The following is a 26039-nucleotide window of genomic DNA, read 5'->3' on the forward strand; positions in this document are numbered from 1 at the left end:
TCTATTTTCATACACCTGACAGGAGATACGCTGGAAACACAGCGAAAAAAATAAATCCTTCAACAATAAAACAGCATCGAAAGCACACAAACATGCTCCGTGTTTGATACGAGTCAGTAAACAAAACCGATTATCTGTCATTTTTCACATGAAGATGGAGAAAACTGAGTCTGATTTAATTTCCTGGACCCCAAGTTCCTGATAATAGTACTGATTGCTTGTATTTCAGTGGACATTCACTTGTGAAGTCTGGTCTCCAGGTCATGGAGGCAGAAGCCAAAGCACAGATACCCAAACCCTCTTTCCCCAGCAGGCTTTCCCAGCCAGGAGAGAATAAATTAAATTCACTTCAATTTTATTTATAAGGCACCGAATCACCATAACAGTCACCTCAAGGCGCTTTGTATTATAAGGTAAAGACCCCAAATATCAAACGACCCGCTTTGAGCAGCACTTGGCGACAGTGGGAAGTAAAAACTTCCTATTAACAGGAAGAAAACTGTAACAAAACCAGGCACAGGAGGGGCAGCGATCTGTTGGTACCGGATTGGGAAGAAATGATCCCTCCAGCAAGTCTTGGGTCTGTCCCAGGGCCTCCTTCCCTAACTACTTCCGATATTTCCTTTCAGCATGGAGCAGCAGCTCCAAGTCATTCCCATGCAAACCTGTCCAAAGCTTTTAGAGTAATCGTGCTCACAAACAGTCAAACTGCAACAATCACTGAGGGACAGAGTCTCCAACAGACCAGCAGCCAACAAGGCAAAGGGCCGAATTCAAAGGTTTGCTAAACTCTCAGTAAAAGCACCTTTGAAGCCTTTGGTGTTAATGGGTTTAATGTCAATAGTTCATTTTTCTGTCTCCTGGTTGCTGTGATCTCTGAAAATCTGATAGAATAAGGGTAGAGATTTCCTCCACTCTTGGATCTGGATCAGTTTGTGATATTTTATGGAGTTACATCTGAAACGTTTGCCCCTCTCACAGCAACACGTTCCTTGATCTGGACCTGGATGAACCCCAGAAGTTCATCAAACATACACTGATGAGCCACAACATTAAAACAGAGCCTGATATCGAGTCCGTTTCTGAACACAGGCGTCCTGTGCGATCAAGCACCAAGATGAGGCCCGGATCAGCCACGTTGAGTCTAATCTGATTTTCAAAGTGTGCAAAGACACTGCAGAGCAGGAGGGCATCGGTTTGGGATGTCTGAATCACTGTCACACTTTAGTCGTTGGGGCGTTTGCACACTTTTCTCAGATATAACTTAAATAAAAGCACATTTTTGGAGTCATAAAACCCAAAGCCTGCAGACCTGCTGGTGTTTAATGTCGCCGTGAAGCTGACATAAATGTGGATTTTAAAGCAAACAAACACCGAGACAAGCGGCTCGGTGAATTTGGCACCTGTTTCATCCCGAACGCCATCAAAAGCATCGCTTCCACCACTAAACCAGCCCATTATCCCAATTACGCACAATGATCTGCAGCGGCCCGTCCACGCAGCCGATCGCCACCCTCTCCTCTCTGCTCTGCCTCCACTCAGAAAGCTCGTTAGCATTATTATTTCAATTATGCTAATTGCGGCTGCATCCACTCGTCAGCGCCGCCCGTATCCGGCTGTTAGCACTTGGCACAAGGTGTAATAAAAACAGTATCGATGGCACACGGCTCGCTCGAACATGCCCGGAGTGTAAATCACACGCCAACAGGCAGAGAGGAGAAAAATAAATAAATACACACACACACACACAGAACAAACACGACGAGGCAAATGAGGGCCGCCGATCTGCACGTTTCCACTGCAAAGTCTGAAATTAAAGGTCAGCAGGAGTCGTGTTGAGCGCTCTGCAAACAATTACTGAGCAAGACAGCCGGTGCAGGGAGCAGTCAGTTCATATCCACGCTCACGGTGGCTGAGTTAAACCTCCGTCTCCCCTTCTCCGGGATTCAAGCACCGCCGAAACTCGCCTCTCATCCAAACTTCTGCAAATCTGCACAATTTCCTTTCAAATTCAGTCGCCTCCTTTCATTTACAGGTAATTATGTTAAATACCGAACTGTCCTTATTAATCTTATATTTGACTCTAATGCAGAATTTATATAAAAGCTCAACCTGTGACCCAACTGACTAGTTTCATTTTAAAGCCACAGAGCTAAAGTTTGAGCTGCCACCATGAAGTTATAACTTTTCCACAGATGATATGGGAGATTCACAGACTCAGGTACATGCTAATCGCCCTTTTAGTACAGTAGCCTTACAGCAGCCATTGGTCAGATGCAGTAAGAGCCCGGTCCAGAGTTCCAGTTCAGGTGAAGCTAGCAGACAGCTAGCAGCTACAGCTACCTGTGTCACTATCCACCCGTCAGTCTAAGAGGCCATGCTCCTAATAACGCACATTTTAAGCCATCATACCATTTAAACAGGTGAGTTTAAATTCTCACCGTAGAGACCAGACAGTTTGTGTATCAGGTTGTAAACATGTTTATCTCCGCTGTAAAACTTTAACATGGGAGTCTGTGGGGACTGACTCACTGCTGGAGCCTCTGGTGGACGTTAGAGGAACTGCAGTTTTGGCACTTGTGCCATTGATCATTTTTTAGCTCCTCATAAACACAAGATTTGAAGATCAGGTAGGCAGGGCTTCTGTGCCTGAGATGACCATATTAGAGATGGTGTGTTTAGTCTGACCGCTCTATGACTTCTGAATCTGTCACCATGCCTAATCTGAACATCCACCCTGGAACTGGAGATATACGACATATATATAAAGAAGGAAAAGCAGAATAAATCAACCTTAAAGTGAGCAGGAGACACAAACTGTGCTGCCACCATGAGGCACATTTACACCTGACATGCAGCCGTCACACACACCCTGGCTGTGGGTGTGTGTGTCCTTCAGTAATTTTATATCTGCTTCTTTTTATTTTGCACTTTTTGTACAGGTTTTCTTTCTCTTTACACACACTTTGTGTCCTTCTGCTTGTTTTGTCTTCCTGAGTCTTTTGTGTATTTGTTTAAACATAGCTCTGGATGCAGGACCACCGGGCCCCTCAGAGCCACGCTTTCATGATCAGACCGGGTACTGCGAATCCTCCACAAGCTGGAAAATAAATCTCACATACACACACACACCATGACATTAATCAAACAGGAGATGGAGTGTGACCGCTGTTTGAGTCTTTAACCAGTGTGGCCTGCTGCCTCACACGCTTACATATAAATACACACACACACACACATCACACGGGCCTAATGAGCCATACAGCGCGCACGCACACATGCACACAGTCTGTCTGGCTGCCAGCATGTTAATCAAATAAACGGTGGATGTTTAAATCTGATTCAGTTGGAAACAAACTCACAGCAAACACACCCTGACAGGACACACACACACACACACACACTGAACGGTAATCTCATCACAGCAGGAGCAGCAGTAACTTCTGTCAGCTCTGAATCCAAACTGCGACCCGGCTCCTACTTCCTGTTTAGCACATTAGCTGATCACAGGTAAAAACGGAGAGCAGCCGAGGCTGATGGGAACCCGAGGACGCGCTCATCGGTAACATGTAGAGGGGAGCTGTTACAGGTAGCATCGACAGCAGCCAGCTGAATCATCATTCAGGTAATCTCACTACACAAATCTACACTTATCACAGACACATCATTTTATCCTGATGAGCTCGTTTTCAATTCAAGGGTTCTGCTTTTACCAGGAGCACGGTCTGCTGTCAAACAGCAGGAAGGGACGCAAACACACACCCCCACACACACACACGTGAGGTTTTAACAACGACGCGGCGACGGCCTCCTCAAACGGGCAGGTGAGGTGCATCTTCAGAGGTGTGAGGTCAGAAAACAGATTGTTTGGTTACCTTCTTCTTTCAGCACGTTACTGTTGAACATACAGAAATCTCATCCTGTGCAGCCACCCAGAATGAATGTAATTAGCAGAAACACACACACACGCAGCAGCTCCTCTCTAATTGCTGTGGATATTGAGTTCGGCTTGTTAAAATATGCACATATTGTTCCTGTGCACTGCTCTGTGTGTGTGTGCGTGTGTGTGTGTGCTGATTTATGCAGGTTGCACAATTACCCATGAATACATTTACCCAATCAGACGTGTGTGTTTTGTTTCTCTCACACACACAGACACACACACCTGTTCGGTTAGCTCTTATTAGCCGTGTAATATGAACTAATGAGTCGAGGCTGAAAAGCGGCGAGGAGATGGCCAGCAGGTCGCCTGAGCGCGATCGCACGTGTCCGTCTTCGTGTGGACAAAAATTCCGTTTGAAAGCATCAGAGCAAAGCGAGCTCTGCGCTGAGAGCATATCTTCAAACGCCGCCTCCCCTCCCGATCCTCGGGTTTAATTATTCTGAGTAAACACAGGTATGTATGGAAAGCAAACAGTGTCAAAACACTCAGATCAGTACGACACTTCAAATGATATATTGTGACCACACAGTCCCGTGCATGTAGATATTAAATATTTTAACTTTAGATTTTATAACTAAGTTTACATTTCTCGTTTATCGGAGCAGCTATGTTACGTCTCAGCACCAAGAGGAAATTCATCGTTTCACACATCTGAAGCTCCGATTCATAAAACAGAAATCTGCAGACCTGCCAGCACTCCCATACTTCCTGTGTTTCTCCTGTATTTTAAAACCATCTCCGGGCCGCCTCCTGTTTTGCCGTTTATCCCAGAAAATTCCCACAATCTGCACGACTGAATAATTGGAATACATGCATGTGCAAGTTTTGTGTTGCTCTAATGTTACCTACGTTGTTAGACTGTCTATAAAATGCAGTCTGCACACGCTAAATACAGTTTCAGCCCATCTGCTGGAGCAAAGCTCTGAAGGAGCACACGGAGTCAGTGAGCTGCTGTCCTAGCTGTGGAGCGTCGCTGTGGAGCGTCGCTGTGGAGCGTACGGTGAGGGTACAGCAAAGAGCGAGAATTTAACAACACACTAAAATAAATCACTGCGAGTTGAGCCACCCGTGCAACTTTGTGAGTTTGTGTAACTTTGACAAAGCTGGACAGATATTCATCGATCTCAGCTCCACCACCAAACTCCATGGTAAAAACCACCTATTTTACATCAATTGTGCAACTTGTTTTTTTATACTTTGCACAGAGTAATGATAATTTAAAAGTAATCAGATTACTGAACGTGAACTCCACCTACTCTTCCTCTCAGTTTAAGAATGATGACGGCGTGAGAAATGCACTGTGGGTGGTTTCTGGTGCAGCGACGGTCTGCTGTTGGTTCGACGGCGGTGGCGGGCGCCGTCAGGGAGGAAACGCCCGCTGACTGATTTCCATTTATGCACCTTAATAGTGTGTGTCATTCCTAATTAGGGCGACTGGCTCGGGGAAACGGTGGCTCGATGCTGGAATGGCTGCTCCTGTCATGCTGCAATTACCAACAAATTAGTCTTTAAGCTGAGGGGCTTCTGCACACACACTTCTGACCAAGTGTGTGTGTGTGTGAGAGGAGTATGCGTGCTAATTAGTGCATTCTGTGAGGTGTTCAATGTGTGAAAATGCATCTAAGTGTAAAAGCAGACGAGATTTCACGGACGTCAAAATCCGACCTGCAGCTGTTTGTTCTGCAGTTTCACCTTCGATTAGCACGAGTAAAAAGAAAAAACACAAACAGGATTAAAATCACCAACCGGTCGACAACCAAATCATTAACATTTACCTTACAACGTCAAACCAACACACACACGCGCACTGAGAGTGTTACACGAAAAGTTAAACAGCTCTTTTTTTAAATGGTGTTTGGTGGATAAAAGCATCATCTGTTAATCCAGCTGGTGCTACACATTCAAGTATTCCTGGTTGACCAATGTAATCTGATTACCAGGAGCTCCTCTATTTATCATTTTAAGGCAATTCACAAATGACAACAAAAGGATATTTGTGTGCACATTGTATGAAATAGGTTATTTCAGATTTGTTAAACAAACTGCTTAAAAACTTTGTCTGAACTTTGGTGTAATTATTCCAGTTTCATTCACGTATGTATGGAAAACTAACAGAAAGAAAAAACAGATAAACTTGAAATTTTGAACCCCGAAAGTAATCGATTTAAACAAAACCTTTCATGTTTGTCCTCACTGGTGTGTTCAGGGTTCCAGTTTTTAAATAAGAAAAATGCAAAACTGTTGATTTCTGAGTTATCAGACAATTTACATTTTGGCCGTTTGGATCTTTCAGAGAGTAAAACTTAATTCTATAACCTGGAAGTGCGCGGGTTCGTACAAAGCCAAGCACCAGTCGGGTTATGAGACCCGCTCATAAATCGGCTCCAAATACAGTGAAGTATGAGATGTGCAGATATTTCATCATTTCAGGTTCTTTGGTCTGAAAATCAGAACTTTTAGGTCCACATGTAGATTTAACTGCTCTCTGGACCATGTCATGCGTGCTGCGTTCAGGTGCATTCCTCCAGTTCCTCTGGGGGAAAGAAACGGTTCATTTATTCATCGACTCTGGTCTGCGCGGTGCCTTCGGGGCTCTGTAAATCTGAGCTTTTGTGGTCAAGAACCCGCTTCCAAGAGTTCAGTTTGGCTTTGGGTTTATGAAGAGAGACGTCTTCTTGTGATGCTTTAATATTTTACCTCCCCTGCTGAGGATGGATGAGAGCTGAGCTAACACAGCTGCACGTTTCCTGAAGTCAGCTGTTTCCTCCCAAACACATCCTTTACCCTGTCACACACACACAAAGGCCGAGCCCATTAGCGTGGTCACCTGCTCCTCTCGGGTTAATTGTTTGCAGCTTTTTTTTCCTGTCTTTCTCGCCTCCCGTGATTAGCCGAGCTGCCCGTGGCGGCTGACATTCAGCAGAGTGTCGGCGTTTGTTTCCACCACTGCACTTCCAGGAGGACGGCGTGCTGGGCAGGATTTACAGACAGCGGCGGCTGTTTTTTAAGGTGCTCAGAGTTTAACGTAAGTGAGGAGAAGGAGGAGGAAATGCATTTTTTCTCGCCAGACTCAGAGAGTAAAGCGTTACAGAGAAAAAGGTGAGCGAGCGCAGGCCTCGGCCGACCTCTCCATCATCCGCGGCCGCCGCTGAGAGTTACGACTCTCTGATAAAAGAGTCTCTCAGCGCGAGAATCCATCACTGCCAGACGCCACAGCCCGTCTCCGAGTACCAATCCGCCCACCACGGGGGACCGCCGAGCAGAACACCAAACGCTCCATGATTGAACTGATGACGGATGACGCCAAAGAGGGAAATCCCCATGTCGACGTTTATTCACCCGCCACCCGCCTCCCCCTCCACTCGCCCTGATCGCCCCAGAGGACGGAGACGGGGCGTGGAGGACGGGATCGCTCACTCTGCTCGCTCTTTTTTCTTCCCGTTTCCTCCTCTCAGGGAGGGTCGAGGGAAATCTGTTCACCTGAAGCTCCAACACACACACATTATAAACACGCACCTGCCAACAGCGTGAGAAAAATCTCCCCCTCATCGTTACAGCTTCTACAGAGTTTCTAGAAATGACCGTTTAAAAGTCGTCGCTCATTAGAAACTTCCCAAAGTTTGTTTAAGAAACAGCAGATCTGCCAAATAACTGAGGTTAAGATTTGGACGAGACTCAAAGATTTGGGTCGAGTTTTTCAGTCTTTCCTGTGATAGCTGTCCTACCAAACTGTGAAATCATAACATTTTTAAAAAAAAAATCATCGTAGCATAACGATGATTTTTTTTGCACATTCTTCCTTGTTATTTATTGGCAGGAACGCTCAAACCTAAACTGATGAGTCGCCCTGGATGGAAACCTCTTTAAAAAATGGTTTTCCTCCCAGACTTAAAGTTTAAAGCTCAGATGTGTTGAACTGTGACGGTGATCCTGCATCAGACAGCAGACGGAATAAGACTGAAACAACACGGGGTTCAGTCTGTGGGAGATTTACTACAGACAGTACAGATCCCAAAAACACTTCTACACTTTATAAAAATCAGTGTCTGGTGCTAAAATAAGCCTGAAATATGCAGATTTGTTTGCTTTAAAAGCAGAAAATATAAATTTCCTGGTGTACCTGAACGTTAATCAGCCCTGTGATAAATCAGACCTGTCCGGAGCGTGCCCCATCTTTGGGACAATCTCCTGAGCTGGATGATGGAGCACGAAAGTGGATGGTTAGAAATGACGGACTGCTGTGAGACTATGGTCAGGAGTTCATCTGTGAACACTTCTGTCATATAGACACACACACACACACACTGTTTCATCACCTGCTCACCAGGCGTGTTTCTAAGATGATGGCAAAGGAGGTCTGTTTGGAAGTAAATATAGTGTGAAAACAGGAAGGCGTCTATTCTGAAACACGATAAAATCTCTCCAGATGAGCCCGTACAACAGTCGGGCTCTTCTTCACTGTTTGTTCCTCCTCCTCCTCAGCAGGAGGCCAGCTCCCTCCCTCCCTCCCTGCTCCCGCTCGTACAGCAGGAGCCAAACATCATGTGAACGTGTGCTTCCTTCCTCTAAACATCAGAATTAAAAAGGTGTAAAAGCTGGAAACAGAATTCCAAAATAAAAGCATGAACTCCTGTCTCCAGGATGAACAGTTCGTAACCTTCCCTTGTGGCTGCCGCAGATCAGCAGGTATTGATTAGACATCTAAATACACAAATACACTGCAGGATGAAACGTGTGATTGCTTTCTGCCTTTTAATCAATAGAAAGCACCACAAACCTCTTTTTTTTCTAATCCACGACATCAAACACCTTACAGCTGTTCAGTGATCAGATCAGGAGCTGATTGACTCACTGATTCAGATTTGCAGCTCCACACTTTCAAAACTCTCGGCGCTTCTAAACATCTTCTTACAAAAACAACCAAACACTGCAGACTACCTCGAACGAAGAGCTTTTTTAGTTTCCAGTCATGTGAAAGTTTCTCTCACTGATCTGAGAACAATAACATCTCAGGATTTATGCTGAAAGCAAAAGAAGAAAAAGATTAAACATCAGAACGCATCCCCTAAACCTTTCAAACTGAAGTTGAGATCGTGTCACTGGAAGGTTAAATCGATCAGCCCGGTAAGCAGGACGTTTGAAAAGTTAGAGATCAGCTGTTGAATCAGAGAAAGACCTGATTTCAGCCCGATCAGGTCCCAATAAGCGATCAATAACAGGACTGCATGTGGACGCAGTGACATCATGTGTCTGTGCTTCACGCGTCCAATCACATCCCTGCATGATAAGCCTGACCACATCAGCTCACAGGACGCATCCTCACATAAAGAAAACTTTGGGCTGGCTTCAAAATAAAACATGAATTCGGAGCTTTATTCTGAAGCTCTGGCATGATGGTTGATATTATTCTTATTATATTATTTTCCATCGTTAAAAATCTCCAAACATTTTGGACGTTCAGTAGCGAGAAAATAAAATCTGTCTGCCGCGTTTCAGTTTTTTAAAAATCAAACCAGAGGAACGCGGATGCTCGCTGGTCATATTTGTGCGTTTGTGATAGAAGAAACACTTTTTATGAGTTTACAGCGTTAAAGTTGCCTCATTTTAAAGAACTAATGAAAGCAAATGTAATCTAATTACACTGTTCGTAACCCTCACTGCATGCGATCCATACACTTTGTGTTTTTCGCGCTTTGCTTTCAGTAAATTTAAACTAAAACGGTGTTCACTGAACTTCTAATGGAACAGCTCATCGATAAAGTTTTTGTGTTTTCTTGTGTGAAACAAAGTTTATTCTCTTTGTCTCGTCGGTGCTGCCGCCATGATGACATGCGCCTCTAACTCACTGCATTCTTGGGTTTTTGGGAAACAGCGCTGGTGTATTTTTATCTACAAAACGATGCTGGGTAAACTTCCAGCTGACCTCTGACCCCTCTCAGATCACTTCCAACTACGCTGCATCACTTCAGCTGAATATTTCAGAGAAAGCTCCAAACGTGAGTTAATGTGCTGTTTGTAAGTTTGCATTGTGAGGCGGTGGGACTGCACCGTGTCCCGCTCGTTTTAAGGTTTTATTGTGTATTGAATCACCTCCTTTGCAGATTTTTCACCCCGCCTTCTACACACGAGCTTATTTTCATGCCTGCATTTTTTCTTCTGTCTTTAAACCTGACTTTTTATTTTATTTCTGCAGAACTTGGATTATTTTTATCTACTTAAACAAAGGTGAGATTAGAACAGTAGTTTGATAAATGCCTCACAAAGAAACCACATTGTAACTCTTATCGTTATTATTACATAAACGACTGGCTGCTGTTTAAAGGGTTAACTGCTTTACATGTAATAGCACCGTGTTGTCCTTATGGATGAAAATATGTCTGTTTAATGCACACGTGTCCAGGTTTCAGTCTGGGAAAATTAAAACATCTCATTCGTGAGTCAAGCAGCTCATTTCTGCGTGTCACACTTTTTCCACAGGAGGTTTAAACCCACAGAAACCTCAGTGAGATTTCAGCGTGCGTGGATGCACAGCAGAGGAAACGAGGAGTTAAAGAAATAAATAAATAGACTCGGTCTGAGATATACAGCTAAGCTGAACCACTTCTCTTTTCTATCCAGTAAAGACGACGTTCTTTCTTCCAGTCGAACGTAAGCTGCTTGTTTTCTATTTGACCTTCATGAATAACGTTCACATCAACGTAAATACAACATAAACACGAGTTACTGAGAGTCAGAGTGAAACTGATGTAAACTTGACGTCCAGCAGTCTATTTAAGTCCCGTTTTTAACTTTAAACCAGCTCCAGATACACTCACATTTAAATGCAGCGAGTCGTCTTTGATTTACTTTAAAAATAATCACGTTAAACGGCTCCTCGCCGGGTTCGTTCCCTCTGAGGTGCTGCTGTTGAACCTTAACACGAGGTACTTATTTGTCCCCTTGAGGTTTGTACTTAACGGAGATCAGCTTTGAACCTGTGCTGATGATTTAGGTTCCTAATGTAAAAGCAGAAAAAAGGCTTCACCCCCCTCACATCTGCACGTCTTTGCACTAATAAAAAAACCCAACGTCTGCAGCGCCGTCGAGCAACTTTGCTTTTATTAAAACAACACACATGAAAACACAAGTCGACCCGAAGCTCTTTCTGCTCTCTCTTTTTGAATACACAAAAATATAAATGTGCCGAGAAACCGTTAAAACGCGAGAGTAAAATTAAAGTTTGACCTCATTTGTTTTCAGCTGAACTCGCACTGCATCACTCTGCTGTTACTGCTGGGATCACACACGTCTCCTTTAGCCTCAAATGAAACTTCACGTGCAGCCACTGTGGCTCTGATAGCGAGCCTGGAGGCCACGTCCATGCAGGTGAAACCTTCACTGGTGTGTTTTCGTGTTTTTCTTCACATTAGAACTTCATGTGCTGCGCATTATTATTTCACCAACACTCATCGCCCTTCTGACGTTTCTTCGTCATCTGTGTTTTTTCTTTTTTTTTGTCTGATAACCCTCCTTTCAGTGATTTATGATTATCATAAATGTCTATATATAATTTAAAGCTTTTTATTGGCGCTGGAAGTTTCCCTAGGAACGCTCAGAAAACAATTTCAGACCCAAAATTTAACAAACTCCGTGTGAGATTTGACAGAAATCTGAGCGTTTTGAGACAAACGAGTGTTTTTGACGTATTTACACCCCAAACCTGCTGTTTGTTTCCTCAGGTTTGACATCTGACACGCGATGATCAAATAAAGAATCATATTTTAAAGATGTAATTGTTACGATAAAGGTCTAAATCTAAATGCATAAAATGTTTGCTAACGAGAATATTCGTCGTTGAGGGTTAGACGATGCTGAGAGGACTCTGTTTGACATTTACAAATGTTTCAGTCAGGTTTGGACTGTTTTAATGATTTTAACGCAGACGTGCAGTTTAGCTCGTCTGCGTTTGTGTTTTTTTATCCATGTCTTATACAGAAACCCCTCTCGATGTGATCAGATTATCACGTGTGGATAAAAATCCTCCCGCCAAGCGTCTAAAGCTGATTTCTGTCGGGAGTAAAGATGCAGCTGTTTGAGCTTTGACTGGCTCGTCGTGTTTAAGTCTTGGTGTGGTCGTGTGTCTCTGAGCTTCAGCGGCGCTGTTTCCTGTCACGTTAGAAAACATCTCAGACCCGCTGAAGCTCAGCCACATTTCTTCCCCGTGTCCTTTGAGCACGTGCAGCTTTAGCTACGCGTGCACGGGTGATGGACAATTAGTGAGTTTTTTATTGGGGAAAATTACCCTCAGATCATCATTTTTTATTGTTTTATTGCTGACTGCTTTCCACTGTGAGAGGCTGAAGGAGCTGGAGTGCCTGCAATCACTCGTCTTGTTCCTGACATTTAAAAATCCCTCAAACTGCAGTGAATTTAACCTCCCTCATCAGAATTACACAAACCCTCGTTCATGTTAGATTATCTGAATCATCTCAGGTGTGACATGCTTTATTCCGCTCTGCCTCTTCTTTCTGAAACTCGACTCTTTGTCCATCTGTCTGCGCTGCACACACAGCATCTCCTGCACATCTGTCCGTCCTGGAAGAGGATCCCTCTGAGGTTTCTCCCTCTTTTCTTTCCTCCTCATCGTTCCGGCTTTTGTCACTTTCAAGCTTTTGCTGAATGACGTTTAAATATTATCCACAGAAAGAAAGCAGTGATTAACGTGTGCACAATAAGTGTGGGAACTTTCCCACGCTGTAGACATCTGAGTCGATTTGCTTCCACTTCTAAATGCTGCTTTAAGATTACAAATGTGCAGCTTCAGTCATTCCAGATTTGCTTTAAAGCAGCAGAAGCAGTCTGCGACCTCTCCTCTGTGTAATCGAGTTTCTACATTTAAAGCCGAGACGATGGCAGTAAAAGCTTAAACTGATCAGCTGGTGGGATGTTTACAAAGTTAAAGGACGCGAGCAGAGAGAAGCAACTCGGTGTAATGAGCTCAGATCCACCTGCTCGGGAAACGGCGAGGCTACAAAAACACTGAATCCAGTTATTAAAGCAACGTGCGGATGAAGGACGGACGCTCGGGATCAGCGTTAATGTGCAGGAGAGTTTAAGCATCCGTGAGGAGCGTTTGCCTCAAAGTCCTCAGAGTGTAAAATGCAAAACACAAAGAGTTGCTCTTAGTTTAAATTCAGCCAGAAACAGGAATAAAATTCAGCTTTTCTCCAGCAATAGTGATTTTATTTTAAAAATCTGCAGTTTGGAGTTTTGTGTGCAGCAATACTTCTTTTTTTAATCTGATGTCTCTGGATGCATTAAGTGCAGAGATCTCCCTCCTCTGCAGCTTAGGGCAAATTATTTTATTTTATACATATTTTTTTATCTGTATTTTGGCCTGAAAAAAATCTGTCATAAATATCTGCTTAGCTCTTCACTTTGTGCAAAATTAGGTATGCAAAATGTATTTATTGTGCAGACACACGTGCCTAAGGTTTCACACACTTTAGTCTTCAGATCTCATTCTTCCTTATTTTAAAGCTAAAATTGGTATTTTATTAATAAATCTAAAATTGAACTGAAGATTTTGGATTTATAAACTACAAATATGCTTCAGCCCATGTGTTTATGTTTTTACTGACGCGTTTTGATGAGCTGAGAAAATAATGTTAGTGATGATGTGTGCAGGTGAGGAGCTCGGACGGATTTAAAACACAGAACAAATTCAGGAGGAGATGTTTTAAAGTTTACAGGGAGTCAGAGGCCATCCCACGCCGTGGACGGATGCGGTTTCTGTGGAGCTTCTTCAGACTGCTGATGGGTTTTTTTTCCTCTCTTCGTGTTCAGGTGATTTAAACCTGAAGCAGAAAAGCGCGCATTGATTTATCTGAGTGAGGCGGTCAGATTTCAGCCGGAGATGCTTTAAGCAGTTTAAACTCTCAGATTCTGCGTCGCGTTTTAATCAGTAGAAAAAAAATAAAAATGTGGAGTTTCTAGTGAAAAAAACCTAAATGTAAAAACTGTCAGTATAAAAAATGTAAGAGCGAGATTTTAATTAAAAGCTGAATGAGTGTTTTTGTTGTTAAATTAAAGCTGCAGTTTGAAATTAATTTAACCTGAAAATAAAAAAATAGTAAAAACACAAAAATCGTTTCAAAGTGATTTTAAATGAAGACTTTCTGCTTTCGGCTTCCTTTAACCTGTGACCCACTTTCACGCGGGGTTATTTTCCTTCACGCGGGGTTAACTTTCTGTAATTCGGGATTATTAATAAATTAATTCTGGGTTTTAATGGTTTGCTGTGATCGTGAGAATTATTCTCTGAGCTGTTCTCGGGGCAGCGGCTTCGAGCCTCTTCGCGCTCTGTGTGCGCACCGTGTATTCCGGTCCGCGGCGTGGGAGCCGTGGACGGTATTTCACGCTGAGGTTTGTGGAGCGCAGACGGCGGGCGGCCGCTGGAGCCGACCTCGGCAGAGAGGAGCTGCGCCCAGGCGCTTAGCGCCTCGCGCTCCCACAGGTTTGATTATTTTGGAGGCTTCCGCCTTTTATCATTTTTATTCTCCGAGCCTCTCGGACTCACTCTGAACCTCACACTGAACCTCAAAGTCAAACTTTACAAACCGGATTTTTATCGTTCTGAAGTTTTAGAGGAGCGGAGCGCGTGGGGCTCGTCCTCGCGCTGGTTTAACTTTGCCTTTTTCTTTTTGCCCCCCGCGCGCGACACTTTTCAGATCCTGCAAGATGCAAACTGCCACCTTCACCTGGACTACCAGACTGTCACGCTCACTCACTCACTGGCACACTCACGAAAAGTCGCCCGCGTGCTTTTGTGGGATTTTTACCTCTGTGCCGCTGTGTTGGCGTCCAAAATCCCCGCGCCCTGCATCCACGAGCGGACCGGGGTCATGCCGGTGGGGAGCGGCTCCTCCTTCATGGTTAGGGCCCCCCGGGGGAGGCTGTCCTGGATGGAGAACATCAAAGTGTCCTTCTGGGAGCTTTGTCTTCACCAGAAACACGAAAGAAGAAGAAGAAGAATAATCCTCCCTGTACCAGCCACTCAAAAAGCCAAAGGACCACCTGGATTAAGGTGGAGAAAAGAGGAGGAAGGAGGGGAGGAGGAGGGGTGGGGGTGGGGGGACACACGAGCGAGCGAGCTTCCCCAAAGTACCGGGTCCTGATCCAGAGAAGAGCCCCGGATCCCTGTGGGTGTCTCCGGGGTTGTTTTAGATCCCAGCCCCGGCTCGCAGCAGTCCGGGCTTTAAAGCTGCGCCCGTGTGAAGTTAAAGGCGGTCGGAGAGAGGAGCGGAGAGCGGGGAGAGCATCTCAGAGGAGGCGGCGGAGAATCAGCCTGACGCCGCGATAACGGAGCGGCAGAGCCGGGATCAGAGGGAGGCGAGCAGCCGCGGATTGTGGAAAAATGAAAAGTGGGATAAAAAAACAGGCGAGCGCTTCAAAAAGGAGTAAAATGAAATGATTAGCAAACAAGAGGGAGGGCCGGGCCGAGGAAGGCTGCTGCTCCCGGGGGAGCAGGGGGATTGGGCAGCGAGGAATCTCATCCCCTCCCTCCCCGGCTCTTTATGGCTCCTCCGTCCCGGCGGAGAGCTCCTTCTCCCGGGGTCCGGGGCTCCGGAGCTCCCGGGGGACCGACGCGAAGCTGGGGGGGCGGGGCCGATACCAAATATGGGCCGCTCGTTTGAATACTGGTCGCGCCTCTGGCTGCTCATTGGCTGAAAGCTCGTGTTGCGTCATTGTTTTGCAAAGCGCGCGCCAAATAAGGGTTTCCGCGTGTTGGGCCGCGCGCGCTGCGAAAATTGAAGTTTGAAGAAGTAAAAAAAATCAAAGCAACACCAGCGCGAGACCAGAGCGGGCCACGCAGGTACACCGGTACGTGACACTCGTCTCACACTTGCTGCCGTCACTTCCGGCCCTCGCACCGAGGCCGCGGCTTCATCCGAACCTTCCGGGCCCGCGCGCGCTCCGCGTTTCACCCCGAACCTGATCACAAGCCGCCAACCCGCGGGATTAACGGGCCCCACGCGGAGTAATCTCCTCTGTCATCCCGCGTGCAGCCTCACCGACACGGCGGCACGCAAATACCACAACAAAGTGCGCTTTTTACGCACGGATATATGGGGCTCAAAAACACACACGCACTCTTTCTCTCTCTGTGTCACACAGACACACGCACGCACGCACGCACACACACACACTCTCTTTCTATCTCACACACACGCACTCTTTCTCTCTCACACACATATACACACACCCGGAGGGAAACCGCTAATAAGCTGTTTTATTTCACACCGCTTTAAAATGTGTGTTTGATTTCAAAGTCAAAGAGAGAAGCACCTCCAAGACCCGTCACGCCTCCTCCGGCGACAGTGATAATAATAATGATAATAATAACAGTGATAATAATGATAACGGTAACCGTAATAACCGTTTTCAGCTCGTCTCTCGCTGTTTTGCCTGATCTGACGTCTGCAGCAGTCATCTCTGTTGGTTTTCGTGGCAGGAGCAGAATTCCTCTAATTAAGCAAAAACTCCAGAGCAGCGCTGATTAAATATTTATCCTCCTTTAGCCCGCTGCCTCCCTCCAGGGAAACAGAAACGTCTGGAAAGCCTGGAAAAATACTTCTGTGAAGGGAGAGAAAAAGTCAATGAGACGCTGCAAACATGTTGGCGATGAAGAGGAGGGTGATGAAGACGGGCCGGATTAGAAACCAGACGGCAACAGGCTCGCGAAAATATTCATTATAAATATTATTTTACTGCTTTAATATGTAGCCTGTAATTATGTGCCTTACGTGGTAACCTTATGTTAAATAAAAATTCAGGTTTATTAATGAAATTGGCGCTATAATAAATGTAATTTATTTTTTTCCACTCTGAGAATCATTTTTACAGGTTGTGAGGGATGAAAGCTGTTTTTTAATTTTCAGTATTAATTTCATTTAATGTAAATTTGTTTTATTTTGATGGTGCTTTTGATTCTTTAATATTACTTGAAGGTAATGAAGCCTGCTGCCAAATAAAACAGCCCCTCAAATCTGAAGTCTTTTCAAGGAATCCTTGAAATCCTTAAATATGATGCTGAAATCCCCACGACCCTTAGGAAATCTTTAAAACCTGACATCCCTTAAAATCCAAACAAGGATCTAAAACTGCATCAGGAGCTGCTTCAGGTGCACCTCGCCCACCTGTAGTTGCAGCATATGCTAAAGAAACCTTCCTGGAAAACCTGAAACATTCCAGGGACTCATAAAGGCCGATTAACTACAGATCAAGAGCCGCCAGCCTCTAAGAAAAAGCGCCAGACGACAAGGACCTCCCTTAAATACTCCAGTAGTTAAACTCCTCTCTCCCACACAGAAATCCCCAAATCTTTAAAAATCACCTAAATGTCCCTCGCAGAACTGCCTGAAAAAATCCAGTGAGCTGACCCTGAATTCCAGCATATCCTGGAATATGAAAACAAAATTTCTCAATATCTTCTATAATTATTTTTTTAAACACAATGACAACTGTTCAAAGCCTTCACATCTGATAAACTGTCATCTACACCCCCTGATAAACTTTAATAACCACCCAAACATCCTCAAACCATCACAATTGTCGAAACACTCCAATAAACTGCTTCACATTAACCTGGACCTGCCTGGAATTTCAGAACATCTTCAAGAAAACATCCTGGAAAACGCACGTGCTAGAATTTCTTCCAACTTCATCTAACAACTCCAAGAGCGTGCACCAATGGAAGGAGGTCATTACCTCCTTCCATTGGTGTCTTCTCAGAAGCAGGACTGTTTGCTGGATCTTCCAGAACCTTTGAAAATGACCTGAACTTTAATTATAACAATCTTCATTAGAAAAACCTGACGGCTCTGGAATCCAGCCTACACGTCAGGCAGCTCATTGAACCTCCCTTTAGATGCACCTTGCTTATTCCCACACCCTCCCAGGAACTTCTCCAAATACCCTGGCACTCACTTAAAAACACCCGAGGCCTCCACCATGGACCCCCTGGAACCGCTTCCAAGTAACCGTGGAACTCCAGAGTCCCTCATCGCGTACCCTTCATCTGTCTTCAAACCATCCTGGAGCTGGCTTAAGAGCCGCTGCCAGGCCTGTTCTCCGAGGCAGACCTACGAGAACAATGATTGGACGAGCGGGATGCGACCACACGAGCACCAAACGCACATTTAGACATACGCTGCACAGACACATATGCATTTAAATCTCCTTTTAACCTTTAAGACGGATCTCCAACATTCAAAGATAAACACACCTTTACCTGCGTTTTATTTTTTCACTTTAATGACTTTATTAATTCTTCATAATAAACAGGATCATCTGTCGTGCATGAAACACAGATGTTGCTTTGTTCTGTAACACTGCTGCTAAAAACATAAATTCACAAGTGACTTCAAGCAGCAGCTGCAGTCAGGAGGGCTCAGTCTACAGACACAGGGCGCCACACAGCGGGCAAAGACCAGTACTGCGAGCCTGATCAGCACGCTGCGGCTCATCAGAAATAATCGTCGGTATCAGAGATGTGTCCAGCAGTGAGGAAAAATCGAACTATTCCGAGCAGTGAGATTAAAGTTTGAAACTGAAGCCAGCGTAACCTGAGTGTAATTTATCTATCAGAGTGAAAGAAACAGACATTTAGAATTATAAGTCTTTGATATGAACGGCACGTTTAGTCAGCCACTGATTGCAGAGATCTTCTCTCTGACCGGACTGAAAACAGAATAACAACATGAGCATAAATCCTGACTCAGGCCCCGTTTCCCTGACTCTTTTAGGCCCCTGAATATTTGGGGAAATCCTGGAACTGGAGAAATTTGTCAAAAACACAACATTGTCCTTCTTTTAGTCATGATGAGTCAAAGCACATGTTAGTAGGTCACTGCTGTTGTTCTGTTCTCCTGTTTAATAGATATCAAATCATAAATGTTCAGTTTAAAATGTTAAAAAAGGCTCAAACATCCTAAAAGAATGCGATTATCACATTTATTTATATCCAATTGTTTCATTTTTTTTCTCTGCTGATTTGATTTCATTCTCTCAGCCACAGAAAATGTAGGTTTAAATTCCTTCACAGCTCTGCCCCCACAGTGTCAGTGCCCACCCCGGGCAAATTAGGTAGAATGAATGAGATTTTCATACCGGATCAGTCGGGGCATGAGTTAACAACGGCCGCCCCTGGTGCTGCTGACCAGCAGGGCACCGGCAGAAGACAGAAGAGGAGGAGAAGGAGGAGGAGGAGGAGGAGGAGGCAGAGAGAGAGAGAAGGAAAGGCTGGAGCGTGGAGGCGAGAGCGGGGACTCTAAATGTAGGAACTATGGCTGGCAAAGGGAAAGCCGATAGGAAAGAATGATGACGATGGAGCGAGCAGGAGGAAGAAAGGAAGAGCACAGAGGAGATTCATGGATGTAGTGAAGGAGGACGTGCAGAGGGTTGGTGTGACCGAAGAGGATGCTGGGATAGGAGGAGATGGTGATCCCTGAAGGGGACCGAACCCAGGAAGAAGAGTTTACGTTTACGTTTTCTCATTACAAGAGAATGTTTCTATACAACTTTCCATCTTAAATCCACTTTACATACCAATCAGTTATTTTATTTTGAAGTTTTGTTCAGCTCACCGTTTGGTACTGTGGTGACGCTTAAACTGCTGCGTGTGTCTTTGGACAGAATAAAATAAATCAGACTTTGATGCTGAAAACATGACACACACTGAGGACTTTTATCCAAACTCGCTGTCTGCCTGCTGATGTTTAACATCAGGATGTTACAGTAAGTTTAACTGGTTAGTTTGAGTGAGCCGCTGAGCTTTCGTTACTGCAGCACTTACTTTTTTCAAACCTCTGATTATTCATTCATTTTCTCTCTGACCAAGTTAAAAACTGACCCACAGTCAGTGTGTGTCTGTGAAATTCAGGATTCAAACATTCACAATCATGTTGAGTGGGTAAATAAGCCAACCAGTGTTACACATCAAGGTGGATTTACATTAAAGACCCATTGGATCATTTCCATCTCCATAATTTTCCTCTTTAACTCCACCAGGAGAGCTTTGCATGATTCTCCGTTCAAGCTAATCTTTCTTTATCTTATCCGGGGTCCCTCAGCTCATCATCTGTCTGAAACAAGCTGTCTTAGCCCCTCCCCCTTTTAAAGGTAAACTTTCTTCTGATTGGGCATGCTTTGCAAATAGATGATCAATATGGTTACTGTGCCTGAGGTGCCCGCCCTCCTCATGACATCATGCAGATCCAAAAATGGCAAAAAAAAAAAGATTTTGTCTTTATGATTGGCAGTCTGAGCTTTTAGCTCACAGGGTTTACTGTATGTTCACTGACGTTGTTATTTATTCATGGTTAATATCAGCATGCACCACCAGAACAGGATATAAGAACCAGGAAGTAAAGAAAAGCAAAAGAACTCTCCTTCAAACACACGATTGCGGTGGTTCCAAAGAATCGGACGGCGTTAATGTCTTTGTCAGCCGCCAAACAGAAACAGCCCTCATGGAGTTCTGATTTTCCAGAGGTGTAAAATTATTTCTTTAATAGGGTAAATGTGTCGAATTTGAACAAAGCAAAAGCTTGAAAAGAGAAAGACACTGTCACAGAAAAAAACTAGTTTAATTCAAAAACTTAAAACCAAGACTGGGTTAAAACACGCCTGTTTAATCTGACTGTAAACCAGCACTGAGGGATTCCTTCTGTTCATGTTTAAATAAAGACGCAAGGAGGGCTGGAAGGAGTGGCATCATCCAAGAGCGCACACACACACGCATGGACACACACATGCACACTCAGAATGGGAAAATCCAAACAAATCCTTCTTTTCATCCTCTGAAGTGGGATCGAGGCTCGGTGGATCAGAGGATCCTGGAGCCTGCCGACCTCCTGCTGGGAGGGGTCATGACACCACTTCAACCATCTGAGGGGCATTTAACCTCAGAGGTGCCCCCAAACCCTCCTAAATATCCTGCAACACACTCGGTGCTAAACCGCCGCCTGCTGCTGAAACCAGAACCCGACCGGCAGGCAGACCGCACGCTCACGGCAAACTTCAGGATTTCACCTCACCGTGTTTGATCCACTTTACATGAGAACTTCCCCACACTGCAAAAAGAAAAGTGCACTTTCTCTGCACATTTATTAGATATTTTCAAATTAAATTTCAAATGTCTGAGTGGCGTCATTTATAATCCTCACTGCATATTTCCACGTGCTGTGATATTTTTAATCCTAAAAATGGGAATTTGTCAAAGGGGAGTGTGAGGAATGGAAAGCTGTTTGTTTTTTAACATTACTGAATGTTATTGAATCATTTTCAAAGATTTCAATAATGTAAATATTTTGAGTGTTTCTGAACAAAATATTTAAATTATTCCAGGTCTGCAATCCAGATGTTTTGGGGGTTTCGTGTTTGTTTGTTTTTTTTTCAGATTAAGGCTGAAACAGAAGCATGGAAATAAAAAAAGATGACGTCACTGTAATGTTGTAGCAGTGTAACGAGTTTGTGAGAACACAACAGATGAGGATTTGCATATCATTGATATTTTTTTGCTCAGTTTTACATAAAAATGACTGAAAAACAAAACTAATCCCTACAGAACACCATCATGTCTTTCAGAGAAAAAGAAACTCAAACAGAGACATGAAATAGTCACTTGGTTTCATGAAGTTTGATGAAGATTTAGCTGTTGTTTGTCCATCACAGCTGTTCACAATGCCTTCATTTAATTGGTCTGAAAGGTGACTTAACTGCAGCACCTGGTCTGGGCTCAGTCCGTAGGCTCTCTGGCCAATCACAGGCCTCCTCAGAGTTGCAGCGTTTGGCTGGTTTGTGCAGACTGAGCTGACAGCAGCCTCTCCGTGGCTTTAATAGTTCCTGCTAACCTCAACCAAAACTCAAAGGCAGACCTGTAATTATATCTGCCAGCAGCTTATCATTTATTCCTTTGATTGTATTTTTGATCCAAGAGTGTGACCACGGCAACAATAACATGAAAGAAAACCGATGCACTTGAGAACTGTGCACGAACTGTAAAACTCACTGTATCAGTACTTTGTACGCAGTAAAAGTACAATCTAAAGTGCATTTTTCCACCTTTGATTGTTGCAGCGATACTTTATACTCCCTCATCTCGTAGACTTCAGCTGGAAAATCAGCAGCAGATTTGAGATTTCCTGCAAAGTTTGTCTGCAGCTTACTGAATTCTGAGGCTCGAATAAACGAGGTAAACATGAGCAGCCTGAGACCACATGCCTCCCTCCACGTCGTGCATGAACCGAGTCCCTGGATCCAGAAAGAGAATACTTCCTTGGATACATCATAACGTTCACTCCCAGTTTTTCTTATTCCAGTTTGATGTTTTTGTGAGGATATCACACCAAATATCCACTTTCCCCCCCTAAACTCCTGCATCCTGATCATTTTAGGAGCAGGGTTTGCAGGGTTTTCCAGCAGGACTACGCATGTTAGCACAATCCGTCAGCCTACACCGAAGCTAGTGAGTGTGTTACCTTATTTGACAGAAAGCTGTGGATGTTCCTGTTACTTCTCACCTCTTCCATCCTTCATCCGGGGCCTCTGTATCTCAGGAAGCAGAGTTGCATACCTGTGAGGGTGTGATAGATACACAGTGCAGAATAAAGAGCTGCATGAATGTGTGATTGATTGGGTGAATCCATGTAAAAGCACTCTGTGTAAAAACCAGTGCACTCAAATCCAAACCCACAGAAAATCCAGCTAACCGCCAATTAACCAATTAAGAGTTACACATAATGGCCATTTATAGGTTTATTGAGTGTGAACTGGATCAGTTTTATCTACAAATAATACAGAGACACGTTCATGTCTGCTAATTTTTCTTGATACCAAACATCAAAGGTAAAGAATCCTCCCAAAAACTCCTGGACTGCAAAATGAATCATTTCTAATCCACCCAGAATTACCCATCGTGATCCTGTTAAACAAACAAATAAACAGAGGAATAAATAATAAATACACACTGCATGCTAAATCAGGGACATTTTGGTGCAAAGCTGCAATCACGTTATTATTATTCATATTCTGTTTACTCTCTTTGTTTTTACTCTCATGTTTCATAATGTTGCTTTCTTTCTTATAGGTTTTATTGTCCAGTTTCAGTAGATTTTCTTCCTTGTATCTGTGATAGTTTCACAGCTTGTACAGTATGTGAGTCGTCCTTTCAGCTTTCTGAACTGCACTGATCTGGATCAGAGCTGCTTATGAGCAAAGCTTTAATATTTGGATGCTGCATGTTTGTTCAGGTTACCTAATAAAAGATGTTTTCACCGTAATCTCTTTTATTTCTGAGGTATTTGGCCTCCATCAGGCGGCTTTCCTCACCAACTGAAGGCAGGGAGCGCCATCTGTTGGACAGAAGGGTGGATTACACTGCCGCTCAAACACCAACCACCTGCTTCATTAATAACATCAGTGCTAAATCATCACGGTGCATTTAGATAAAGCAGAGTTTAAAGACACGTGTGTGTGATTATTCTGTGTGCCTGTAAATGAGACTCAGATGATGAATTTATCAGGCTCAGCATACCCATGACAGGGGTCTGCTTATTTCAGTGGACTCAAATATTTATTTCAAATAAAAACTCATTTCAAATATTTCAAACAAAATTTATCCTGGGTAAAAAAGCGAAGGAAGCCTTTGACGAGCATAAACATCCTCACATCGACCCGTACATGTTTCAGTGTAAACTCTCAACAGCAAACCTTCTGGCACTTTTTAGATCAGTTAGACTCAGTTACACATTTATACAGTGGCTCCACAGTTAAACAACAAGCGAGTGCCACGAACAAGCGAATGATCTCAGGTTCAGTCCTGAGAGAAGACTGAGGGGTTCCTTCTGCTTTGATTCTGCCACATCAGACACGCAGAGCTACTGGCTGGTTCTCCCAGCACCAGAGTACAGACATTCTGTACTTAAGTAGAAGTACAAATACTACTGTAAAAATAAACTGCAGTGAATGTTGAACAACTGATTCAACTTCTTTACTCAAGTAATAAAGTACAGGCTCTTAAATGTACTCAAAGTAATAAAGTAAAAGTAGCTCTTTGGTGGGCGTTTCTATTTTTGTGCAAAGCTAACTGAACCTTGTGCTATATTAACATAATGATAAATTAATATAGGTAAATACAGACTTTAGTCTAACTTTTTTATTATACTTATACTCAGCTTCAATCTGAAAAAAAGAAGGAAAATAAAAGTAACTATTTCCTGTTGCCTCCATCGTAGAGGGCCATTTTACCTCTAAACAGGAAAATGTGTGTAGTCAGGGGTTAAAGTGGATTCAGCAGGTGGGAGAACACTAAACTGGTTGTAATGGTTCAGTGTGGGAAAAATAATCATAGTTCACAATAACTTCTACTGAGAGCTCCAGTAGATTTTCTTAGTGTGCAGGCTGTGATCAGCTGACCTGCTGCTCTTTGTGGATGTACACAAATGAATTCAACCAGATGTGAGCAGATGTTTCATGAGTCGTCCTGGCTGATTTCATCCTCTACAGACAGTACACTGTTTATTCTGTCTTTACATTACACACTATGAAGTTAGTGTGAAGGTGGAATTCAGTCAATGAATCTCTGCCACACTTGATGTAATCTAACTCTGACCATGTAACCACAGCCACTGTGCACCAGTCACACACTGTTCTTTACTTTAAATCCATCACAGCACATCACTATATATGTAAGCTCTGCTAGGAGCCAGTTGTTTAAAGACGTTAGTGATTATTGGATTCCGTTTCTAAGCTAATGTTAGCTAATGTTGCTAACTGTACCAAGACACTTGAAGCATAAACATCATGTCCTTTAGATTTTAATGGAAAGTTTAAGCCATATACAGTCACTGTAAAAAGAAATTACGTTCTTTATACACCATGCCAATAGAAATCATTCCAGAATTAAGTGAGTTAGAAAAGTTACATTACAGTGATACTAAAAAGCACTTAATATGTATATGCCTACTAGCATACATTTTAATCAAATTAAAGTTTTAACTTTGAGAGTAGAAGGAATAAATAAAACTGACCAATCCATGAGAGGGCGCTCGCTTCTAAAAACTACTGCAAAGAGAAAGCTAATGAACCTGTTAGTTTGATGCTTTAATATATTTAGATTTGAATAAACAACTCTTGAATGATTGCTGATGGTACTGCACTGTTTGGACTGATATAAATTCAAGGTTGTCATTATTTCTTTATTTTTATTTCATAACATTAATGTTGAAATGGTAATGTGATTACACAGGGTCACCTCTGCTGTGTGTCAATAATCTTAACCGATGTAAATATTCATATTACCGTCTCAGTACTGATGAGGACCTGGTGTACACTGTTTAGCATTTTAACCGATATGGTCAAAGTTTTATTTTCTTTTTTTGTTTTATACTTCTTACATGCACATCCATTTTGGTAATCAATTCTTCTTTTTTTGATAAATTTTCTTAAATTTTTTTTAAAGTGTACAATTAAACCTAACACATAAGAGCATCAGATTCATCTAGCAAGGGGAAAGCAAAATAGGTTGTGTACATTTTTTATGATTCATTACTTTGAAGGCTCCTGAAATTTTCTTAGCCTGAGTGAGTCCCCATAAACCCCATCGTCTCTACTATAAAGCGCACTTAAAATCCTTTCATTTTCAAAAATCGTCAGTGCAGCTTATATTGATGCGCCTTATGTATGAATTCCGGTTGTGGTTACTGACCTCAAACTGATTTTATGTGGTACACGGCACTCAAAAGTCTGTCAAAAAATGTTTTAGTACAACTTAATCTGGGTCTGCTTCAGGTCCCAAATTCTGACTGAGAGATTTCTGAAAAAAATGAAACGTACAGCTCTGCTATCACTTCCAACATAAATGAAGACAGAAAATTAAACAGCAGTGACATTTGTAGGGTTACTGAAGTTGGGCTAGCTGGTATATAATGATGTGCTACGTGATCGCTAGAGACACAGCTATGTTAGCATAACATGAACAGTGAAGCTGGAGGATGAATGGTAACTTTTTTCCACTCAATAAAAGTTAACGTGAGGGTTCCCGATGGTTAGGGAC

The 26039-nt window shown here is 43.4% G+C and overlaps 1 protein-coding gene across 3 annotated transcripts in view; it reads right to left on the bottom strand.

The window, feature by feature from the left end:
- Window positions 1-16523, bottom strand: part of LOC102775638 (transcription factor COE3) — a 143095-nt gene extending 126572 nt beyond the window's left edge. The window contains exons 1-2 of one of the 3 annotated variants that reach the window (XM_006797614.3): window positions 16362-16523; window positions 14764-14922 (exon numbers count right to left, since the gene is read on the bottom strand). In XM_006797614.3, coding sequence (XP_006797677.1) covers window positions 14764-14897 — 134 coding nt within the window. In that variant the 5' untranslated portion in view covers window positions 14898-14922; window positions 16362-16523. Of the gene's footprint in view, window positions 1-14763; window positions 15540-16361 lie in introns of those variants that run through there. The other 2 variants (XM_006797615.3, XM_035910662.2) reach the window with 2 other exon arrangements.
- Window positions 16524-26039: the final 9516 nt, after the last annotated feature.

This window comes from Neolamprologus brichardi, chromosome 2 (assembly GCF_056152115.1).
Source record: "Neolamprologus brichardi isolate AB-2024 chromosome 2, ASM5615211v1, whole genome shotgun sequence".
In the NCBI taxonomy this organism is placed as follows: Eukaryota; Metazoa; Chordata; class Actinopteri; order Cichliformes; family Cichlidae; genus Neolamprologus; species Neolamprologus brichardi.